The 10,068-nt window shown below is 50.9% G+C and overlaps 1 protein-coding gene across 1 annotated transcript; it reads left to right on the forward strand.

Moving 5' to 3' along the window:
• Positions 1 to 3,202: 3,202 nt before the first annotated feature.
• On the forward strand, positions 3,203 to 9,114 carry RBP4 (retinol binding protein 4). The gene is given in 6 exon segments (XM_070363532.1): positions 3,203 to 3,301; positions 3,303 to 3,324; positions 3,420 to 3,556; positions 3,726 to 3,832; positions 7,026 to 7,238; positions 8,791 to 9,114. Coding segments are annotated over 6 exon segments (603 nt in total). The 5' UTR covers positions 3,203 to 3,215; the 3' UTR covers positions 8,829 to 9,114.
• The last annotated feature ends 954 nt before the right edge of the window (positions 9,115 to 10,068 follow it).

The raw sequence follows: 10,068 nt of genomic DNA on the forward strand, positions 1-10,068 counted from the left end.
TGTTTTTCTTTGCTGGTATCTGGGACACCGAGGGTTACGATATATCATTAAAAGAGAGAGAGGTGGGGGAGAACAGTTATATCAACTTCTAAGCATCAAACAAATACATTAAAACATATTGCTGCAAAAACAATCCCTGTAAAAATGCATTGAAATCCCCTATATTTATTTTTCATACAGCATAAGCAAGGATCACAAGAATCATTCTGGGAGAAACAGTTGTCAAGGGCTGGGAGTATTGGGAGAACTTTTCTGGCAGTCATAACAGTCCAAAGGCAACTGGGCTCAGCCAGGAGCTCTCCAGCACCGGAGGTACTGGAGGAGAGGTGGATAGACCTCTATTTTGGAATGTCAAGGAGGGGAACCACACATTGGACAGGAGATACAAAGGGACCCTACCTATAACTAGGGAGCACAGGGAATGACTACATGTATGGGCACACACAGTGTCCCTGCAGGAGTGGCTCTGAAGCAGACCTTATTGGAGCTGTTTGGGATTATGTTGTTGTTCATTCGCTCAGTCCTGTCCGACTCTTTGCAGCCCCATTGACTGCAGCACGTCAGGTATTCCTGTCCTTCACCATCTCCCAGACCTTGCTCAAACTCATGTCCATTGAGTCAGTGATGCCATCCAACCACCTCGTCCTCTGTTGTCCCCTTCTCCTCCTGCCTTCTACGGTTCCCAGCATTAAGGTCTTTTCCAATGAGTCGCTCTTTGCATCAGGTAGACAAAGTATTACAGCTTCAGCTTCAGCATCAGTCCTTTCAATGAAGATTCAGGGTTGATTTCCTTTATGACTGACTGATTTGATCTCCTTGCAGTCCAAGGGACTCTCAAGTCTTCCCCAGCACCACAGTTCCAAATATTCAAGTCTTCAGTGCTCAGCCTTCTTTATGGTTCAACTGTCACATCCATACATGACTACTGGAAAAACCAAAGCTTTGACTACACAGACCTTTGCTGGCAAAGTAATGTCTCTGCTTTTTAAAACACTGTCCAGATTTGTCATAGCTTTTCTTCCAAGGAGCAAGCATCTTGTAATTTCATGGCTGCAGTCACTGTCTACAGTGATTTTGGAGCCCAAGAAAAATAAAGTCTGTCACTGTTTCCATTGTTTCCCCATCTATTTGCCATGAAGTGATGGGATCGGATGCTGTGATGTTAATTTTTTGAATGTTGAGTTTTAAGCCAGCTTTTTCACTCTCCTCTTTCACTTTCATCAAGAGGCTCTTTAGTTCCTCCTCGCTGTCTGCCATAAGGGTGCTGTCATCTGCATATCTGAGGTTATTGGTATTCCTCCTGGCAATCTTGATTCCAATCTTGTGCTTCATCCAGTCCAGCATTTCTCATGATGCACTCTGCATATAAGTTAAATAAGCAGGGTGACAATACACAGCCTTGACATACTCCTTTCCCAATTTTGAACCAGGTGCAGTTCTGTTTGGGATTATACATCCTGTGATAAAACTGACCTCACCAAAGAGCTCCTAGTTAGCTGGTAGGCCTGAAACAGGGCTTTCTTAGCAGAAAGGAGGAGGGAGTAAGGAGTTAATTGCATCAAGGTTGGCACTCCAGAGACACCTCCAGACTCAAATGTAGAACAGGAGTGGGGGGGAAGGTGGAAAGTGAAAGCAGACCATCAGGCAGGGAGAGGCCCAAGGGGTCACAGGAAGGTGGCAGGAGCCACAGGTATTTTTTTTTCAGGAGGCTCAGAAGTATTCCCAGCGCCCTGCAAAGACCATCAACTCTTTATTTCTCTGTTTGGCTGCCACCCTCCTGCACCTCCACCCTCTCTTATTTCAGGTCTGGCGGTAGCAAAATGGACCAAATTCATCTTGGCCTTTTCCAATTTGGGCCACAACTGATGGAAGGAATCTTATAAAAAGGTGATACCTCTTTGCCCTATCCCTAATTCTCATTCAGTCCAAAGCTGTGTCTTCCGACTGCTTGGATCAGATTAGAGGAGCTCTAACTGAATGGAAAGAGAAAAACATGGCCCTGAATTGTGCCACTGGGCAAAATCACACAACCAGTCACAGCATTTCGACTTAATTGACCATTGACGTCACAGACGTTTGTTCCCCTCCCCCTCCCCTCCGCTCACAGTCAATTCACCTTAGCTGGTTTGGAAACAAAACAAGATGCCACTATGGCTTTGAAATCAAACTGCAGCATAAACAATTGGTAGGTGTGTTTCAAAGCGGTTTGAGCGAAGTGCCACAGACCAAGTAGGCGACCACCGAGGTGGCTAAAATATTTCCTGTCCTGACCAGGGTTGCGTTTCTGGAGAATATTTAACAGGGAGGGTTTTAATACTTCTAAAGATGTTGAAACTAAAGAACAAATATTGATCCAAGGGCACCACAACTCCCCTGAAAGAGAGTAAAAGACACCCTTTATAAAATGAAAAACTATGTGGCGGAAACAGTCCCAAACTCCTACACAACTAGTCCTCAGAGGACCGAGGGGCCAATTTGGCACGGTCAGGCCCGAGCACTAACGCACCCGGGCAGCATCGCAGATGTCCCTCGTTCTGGGAGGCCACGGTCTGGTCTTCCCGCCAGACCTACCCGAGCCTCCAGCCAGAGCAACAGGGCCCCGAGGCCACCCCAGGCCGCAGCTGGCGGCCGCTGGCACGGGCGCCGGGTAACTAGGCCAGGGCTGGTGCCCGCGGCTCGCCGCCGCCGGAGGCTCCGCCGAGGCCACCACGCGCGGCAGCTGCTCCAGCCCCGGGCGGCGCTGGAGGGGGAGGCTCTCGCCCCAAGGCGCCCTCCCTGCGCCCGGGCGGCGGTGAGTCAGGGCGCGTTATGCAAGTGCTGGCCCGCCGGCCCCGGCGCCTCCCCCTCGGTCTTTCACCCCGCGCCGTTACGAAAGCGCGACCCCCTCCCCCCGGAGCTATAAAGCCGCCCGGCGGCCCCCGCGGCGAGCTCGCCTTGCTGGCTCCACGCGCGCTCGGACCCGCGGCCAGGCTTGCGCGCAGCTCCCGACAGTGAGCGGCGGCCAGGCGGGGTTGGGGGCCGGCGCAGGAGGGATGGGGGCCCGGGATGGGTGTGATGAAGGTCTGGGGGCGGGCGGGATGGGAACCCAGGGCGCTGGCGGGAGGAGGGCCCCTCGCGGGCAAGATGGAGCCTGGGGACCGGTGCTGGAGGGCCGAGTGGTCCAGCCGCCAGGCGCTCACGGCGCGCGGTTCCCGCAGGGCGGACTCCCGAGCGAGATGGAGTGGGTGTGGGCGCTGGTGCTACTGGCGGCGCTGGGCAGCGCCCGGGCGGAGCGCGACTGCCGGGTGAGCAGCTTCCGAGTCGGAGAACTTCGACAAGGCTCGCGTAGGTACCGGTGTCCCGGGCGCCCCGCGTTCCCCTTTCCCAGAGGCCGGCCAGGCGCTCCCGGACACCAAACCCGGCTCTCCTCTCTTCCCCAGTTCGCCGGCACCTGGTACGCCATGGCCAAGAAGGACCCCGAGGGCCTCTTTCTGCAAGACAACATCGTCGCCGAGTTCTCCGTGGACGAGAATGGCCACATGAGCGCCACGGCCAAGGGCCGAGTGCGTCTCTTAAAGTCAGTGCCCTCTGGGGGCGGGGGTGGGGGAGGGCGGGGGCTCTTTGCACGGCAGGGTCCCCAGGCTGAGCGCCAAATCCCCACTGGGGCGGGAAGGGAGCGCCCGGGGTGGCATGGAGGGAGGAAGCCCTTTGCCTGGCCTGGCTCAGAATCCCCTTGGTTTTTGCAGTAACTGGGACGTGTGTGCAGACATGGTGGGCACCTTCACAGACACTGAGGACCCTGCCAAGTTCAAGATGAAGTACTGGGGCGTAGCGTCCTTTCTCCAGAAAGGAAGTGAGTAGTCAGTTCAGTAGGACTGTCTCGAGGGGGATCGAAGACATACATAGCCAACTGGCTGGGTTTCTTCTCCAGGGGCACCTTAGGGAAGAATCGTGTGTAAGTAGCCAGAACTCAGCGCGGCTGGAGGCTAGAGGGGTGAGACTGGAAGCAGCTAGGCCCCTTCACCACCTCCCATCCCCTCTCCCAGCTCAGAAACCTGGCCCAAGCTCAAAAGGACCTTGGGTTTGTCACCTGACCACCTCCTGCCGGTCACCCGTCCTGCCAGCACCAGCGTGTGTGGCCTTCCCCTTGCTTAGACCTCCCACCTCCTCAAGACCCAGCTCACATCACCGCTTAGCCTGGTGCTGCTGCTGCTGCGTTTCCTCCATTTCTTTGGGCTGAATCCCGGAAACAGCTTGACTGCTAGGCGCCCCAGCAGAGGCTCAGAGACTCTCATCAAAGGACACAGGGTTGGCTCACTCCCAGGTACCCTACCTGCCAGTGCTGGGTGCTGAGAGTCTGAGCCAGGCACAGTGTTCTGGGTGACAGTGACCTCTTCCCTTTCTCCCAAGCCCGGAAACTCATATGAGGAGCAGAGTGTTAAGGACTCTCAGAAAAGCATCCTAAAATTTAACCTGATACAAATTTGTGGGAACATGCATGTACATGCTTTTTCTACTTTTTCCTCATTTCTCCTAAGCTTCAAATCTGGAGTCAACTTGGTACCTAGAGAAGAATGCAGGCCAGAGGGGCATATCATGGAATCTCACTTTTTTTTTTTTTTACCAAGCTGCATGGCACGTGAGATCTTAGATCACCCAGCAGGGATTAAACCTAAGGGTTTAATTCCCCCCAAGACACCAGGGAGTTCCATCATGGAATCTTAAAGATGGAGAGTTACCACTCTGAACGGGGTTCAATATGCAGATGAATAAACTGAAGTCAAGACAGTGCAGTGCTAGGACTTCCTGGTGACCGTTAAAACTCCTCACTTCCGCTGCAGGGGGTGAAGATTTGATCCCTGGCCCAGGAACTAAGATCCCACATGCCTCATGGCCAAAAAAAGGGGGTGGGGAGAGGGGAAAAGATAGTGCTTTGTCCAAGGTCATGCAAACAAGTTTGTGAGAGACAGTGTCAGAAGCCAGGGGTTCCAGCTCCCAGGTCAAAATTAGATGGTCCTAAACAGCAGGAACCTAATACAATCAACTTTTACAATTTTACAAAATATTATTGGAGCTCTCCTGGGAAATAGGACCCAGGGGCCTGTTCAGGGGGACGCTTAGCTTGGTGAGCCAGCTCCTTTCACGTAGCCCATGTACTCAGGGCGCATACTCCTTGACTTCCTCTAGAGTTGTGTTAGATGAAATTTTATCTTTTACCAAATTGCTCATTCAGTATTGATGTACACTATATAAAAGGACTTACTATTCAATAAGGGGAAAAGCTTTTATCCCTAGAGATAATAAAAGTTTTTTCAAATAACTCAGCAAAACTTCCTAAAGTGATCTATTTAGGATAAAAGATAAACTTCTGATAGTGGATTATAAAAATCGATACCAGGGGGCACAAGATCAATAATTTTTAGAATTTGCATCTTATCAAACAGATGAACATGGCCACCCCTGAGCAGTCATATGTCTGGCCCTTCCCACCCCAGCCTCTGATACCCGCCCTTTGGGAAATCCTGGAGGATTCAGGAGGGCTCAGTCCTCCTCGTGGAGGGCCTGCAGTGAGCTGAAAAGAGGGCTCACCACCCACTCCAATGCAGCTCTCCTGTAAGGCCTGGTCTCAGGCTGAGCCCCTCCTTGGCGGGGACTCCTGGGGTTCTCAGAGCCAAAAGGCACACCCAGAGGTGACTTAGGCAAGCATTAGAGATCTCCCTTACACCCCCAGTGCTGGGAGCTGAGCGTTCCTCCAGCACAGGACATGAAATAGAGCAGAGATCATCACTTGCTTCATGACCTGGGTGTGGAATGAATACACAGAGGCTTTGCATCTGTTTCTTATCCCTTGTGGCCCCTAGTTTTACGTAATGCCTGGAGACAGTGTGCTGTAGACGTTAGGCACGGGGGCTCCAGAGTCAGATCGGAGCTCAATTATGTCCTGCTCTTTGTGATCCTGGGTGAATGATTTAGTTTCTCTGTGCCTCAGTTTTCTTATCTGGAAAATGGGGATGAGAGAGTGCACTTTCGGTCGCCGTGAAAAATAATTGAGAAAGCATGGCAAGTGTCCACAGTGTAACTGACTGACACTAAGCTCAGAAAACCCTGGTCATGGTTATATATCAACAAGAATGTTAAGTAGAGATGTGACACGTTTTACCAAATGTGAGGTGTTTGGATAACAAAGGTGTTATCCCCATTGTTTTTCTCCATGGCAAACCTCTCACCTACATTCTTATGAACGTGGTTTCCCATCCTGCCTTTGTTGACCTTCTTACCACCTTTGTTTACACTTTCTCTGCATGGCTTACATCCCAGTCTTAGGAAGAAATATAATCTAAATTCTTCAAGGGCTCAACTCTGCCTCTGTCAGGAGAGCTCTGAGCAGTTCTCTAAGGAAGAATATCTGATGTCAAAAGGTGGGCATCTTGTGCCCCGAAGGCAGATTCTACCCTCTTGCCAGCCTCGAGAGAGAAGTGAGTCAGGTCACCGAGCCAGAATTAGGATGGAGCCAGAAAGGCCATGAACCAGATCGCCCAGTGGACTGAGAGGCAGGAGGGGAGTGTGGGTAGCGAGAGGACCGGGAACTGGCTGATACAGATCAATGCAAAAGACACATGCTTATGTTGCGGATCACACATGTTGGTGGCCATCAACGTCAGCCACAGAGGCACGAGATGCTGTCAGGGTAGATGGAGAAGACAACAGCAGACAGGTCTAGCCTGTGGTTTTGATGGATTCACATTCTTGGTTGTTCTTATGAAAGATACGATCACATTTGTCATCAGGGAGAGAAACAGTCATTAAAGCAAATGTGGTCCCTCCCGCCCCTGCCACCAGCTCCAGGAGTTTTTCCTGTGAAGGCCAAGGTCCTCTCTCATGGTCCCAGTTTTCTAACTGCTGTCAGAACTCCCTGTGGTCTCCTGCTTCCTAACTGCTGAACGCAGTTTGGGGAGGTGGCTGGTTTTTGGGGCCCGGCACTAAGTTTCCCTGACATCTGAGTGTCTGAGGGAGATACAGAGTCCCTGTGGCTTTCTGCCCTGCAGACGATGACCACTGGATCATTGACACGGACTACGAGACCTTTGCCGTGCAGTACTCCTGCCGCCTCCTGAACCTCGATGGCACCTGCGCTGACAGCTACTCTTTCGTGTTTGCCCGAGACCCCAGCGGCTTTTCCCCGGAAGTGCAGAAAATCGTGCGGCAGAGGCAGGAGGAGCTGTGCCTGGCCAGGCAGTACCGGCTGATCCCTCACAACGGTGAGTGGTGGGTGGGAGCAGGCTCCCTGGGTCTGCAGGCCCTGAGATGCGTTACATCTGCATGCAGAAGGAAACAGGGGAACCTGGGTGCCCCTCTGAGTCCAAGTCTTCATCCTTCATAACCAGATCTTTCACTGGCCTTTTCATGGGGCTGATGCACAAGGAGTGGGCAAAAACCTTTTTATCCAAAACCCTGGCCCTTAAAGTTAAGTAAAGGGGACAGTCTCTTCCTTCTTATCTGCTACCTCAGGCCCACTGTGTAGTCACATGATTTTGCTCCTGGCTGCGCTGCCCAAAAAACCATTCTGACCAAATTAATATTGTTTGGGGATTGAGTGGCCCCAGTGAAGAGCTGGGCATTGAATGTGGCCATTGGTGTAAACACTTAAAGAGAGACAAGTTGACTAGCTGGCTTTCTCACGTTTTTTGAGATTCCCTGACCAGACCAGAGAGTTAGTAGCTCAGTGACGTCCGACTGTTTGCAACCCCATGGACTGTGCCTACCAGGCTCCACTGTCCATGGGATTCTGCAGGCAAGAATACCGGAGTGGGTAGCTATTCCCTTTCCAGGGGATTTTCCCAACCCAGGGATCGAACCCATGTCTCCTGCATTGCAAGATGATCGTTTACTGTCTGAGCCACCAGGGAAGCCCCATTGAATCTTTTTATGAATATCACCCTTGGCTAATCTTGCTTTAAAACCCAGTAGCATTCTGAAGGAGACTGCACATTTTATTTTAAATAGACATTCCCATGGGAACCTGCATTTCAGAATCCAAATAAAGTAATGCTAAATTGTAAGGGAAAACAGAGAACAAAACTGAACTTCTCTGTTGGTCATCTAACTAGCTAACCCACACTATACCAAACGGATATGAACCCAGACCAAACACATAAATAAGATTTTGATGCTTCAGCTGGGGGTAGCCTAAATATAAGGCAGGCAAAGGATTTCACTCCAGCTGGGCTCCCCGCCAAGTCCTTTGCCTGCCTCATCTCACCTAATCCTGGATATACCTTATGAAGTAGGTTTTCTCATGATCCACCTTCTACAGATGAGAAAACAGGGGCTAAGAAAAACTTACGAAAGTTGCCCAAGATATTCAGTAGATAACTGAGCTGGACGCAAACCAAGGTTGTTGTGTGACTCTGGAGCCCCTGTGTCACCACCTGGTGACGTGACAGAGGGCACAGCGAACGTTCCGTAAAACTGCTAAAGGAGTAGCCGCGGCCAGGCTGATTTGGCCCTCCCTTCTTGAGTCAGGAGGAGGTGCCCTCATCTCTTTGAAATGCAACGAGGCAAATTTAAGACAAAAAGAACGCTACTTTATATGGCAGATCCTGTGCTCTCAGCCCGTACTGGTCACCCCCAGAGAAATCAGAGGGTTTCAGAAAACCTGGAAGATGTTAATATATTAGAACTACATCTAGCTGTCCCCTGACAACAGGCATTTGAACAATACCAGTCCTACGGCCATCCTAATATTGACTATCTACATTGAATCCTGGGCCCATCTTTCTGTCACTAATAGCTTTGTTTTCTATATTTCAGGTTACTGTGATGGCAAGTCAGAAAGAAACATTTTGTAGCAACATGGAAGGTGTCCTTTCATTAGGAAACTTCCCATTAACCTTACTCAGCCTCCAACTCTTAGGAGTTTAGTTTGCTTCACCTCCCCTCCCTGCCCCTCCCACCCCTCCCCTCCCCTCTGTAAACAAAAAAAAACCCTTCAGTATACGTAAAAAACATACATGGGGATCAGTGTATCTGCTTGTACTCAAATGTATGTCTTCTCTGGAGTTTTCTAAGGAATCATTTGAGGCTTAGGATTCCAGACTTTGACTTATTAAAATATGTATAGTTACCCGTTTCCAATGCTTTGGGTTTTTATTTGTGTCCACGTCTGTGTAAGAGTGAAAAGTCCTGCTGGTGGTGGGGTAGGTGTACTTTTATGTACGGGAGGGACTCTTCTCTTCCAGCTCTGACCTTCGGCCTGTTCTAGCACCTAATCTCCATTATTAATGACTATGTCTTCTCTCAACTTCCTGAAAAAGGGATTTCCCCATTCACGCAGGACAGCCTTAATGATTGAGGCCTAAAGAGGTGAACGTGGGCCAGGCCAGCAGCTCCACCCTCACTCAGCCCAAGGCCCTGAGGCGGGTGGATGGTGGCTCAGCCTCAGCTGGTCTGAGAGGCCTGGGTCTGGGGGAGCTCTAGGAAAGGTCCCCAGGCCTTATTGTCCAGCCCCGAATTCACTTCTTATTTCAGGTGTGGGCAAAGTGTTGCGGGAGAGGAGGTCATAGGCTTCCCTGGGGGAATTAGGAGATGGGACCCTGAAACCAAGTGTGTTGGAAGATCATGGCACCCACTACCTGGAGTGTCTGGGGAAAGGGGTGATGGCGGTGGAAGTAGCAGGCCTGGGGAAGGACACCAGTGTCTTATACCATTAGCAGCACTTGTGAACACTAATATATAATATAACTGCATGCAAAGTTGTGTGCCTCAATTTCCCAGGAGCTCCTAAGAGCCTTTTATCATCTTGAAAAGGCATCAAGGCTTTGGTCCCAGAGTCTTGGTTTTGCATCAAAATCCAGCTCAGCTATAATTAGCTGTATAACTGGGGGCTGGTTGTATGATTTCTCTGAGCCTCACTCTCCTCTTGTGAAATATGGGGAAGCAGTGTCCACCTGCTGGGCTGAAGTGAGGGTTCAGTTAGAGCACTTAGGAGCTGTGCAAACACTGGCGGATGCCAGGCTGACGTTTATGAGGTGTGTCCGGAGGCGGGGAACCTCCTGTGTGTGCAGAGACCTCTGCCTGGGTGCTGCCATA

The sequence above is a fragment of the Bos mutus genome, chromosome 26 (assembly GCF_027580195.1).
Source record: "Bos mutus isolate GX-2022 chromosome 26, NWIPB_WYAK_1.1, whole genome shotgun sequence".
Classification (NCBI taxonomy): Eukaryota; Metazoa; Chordata; class Mammalia; order Artiodactyla; family Bovidae; genus Bos; species Bos mutus.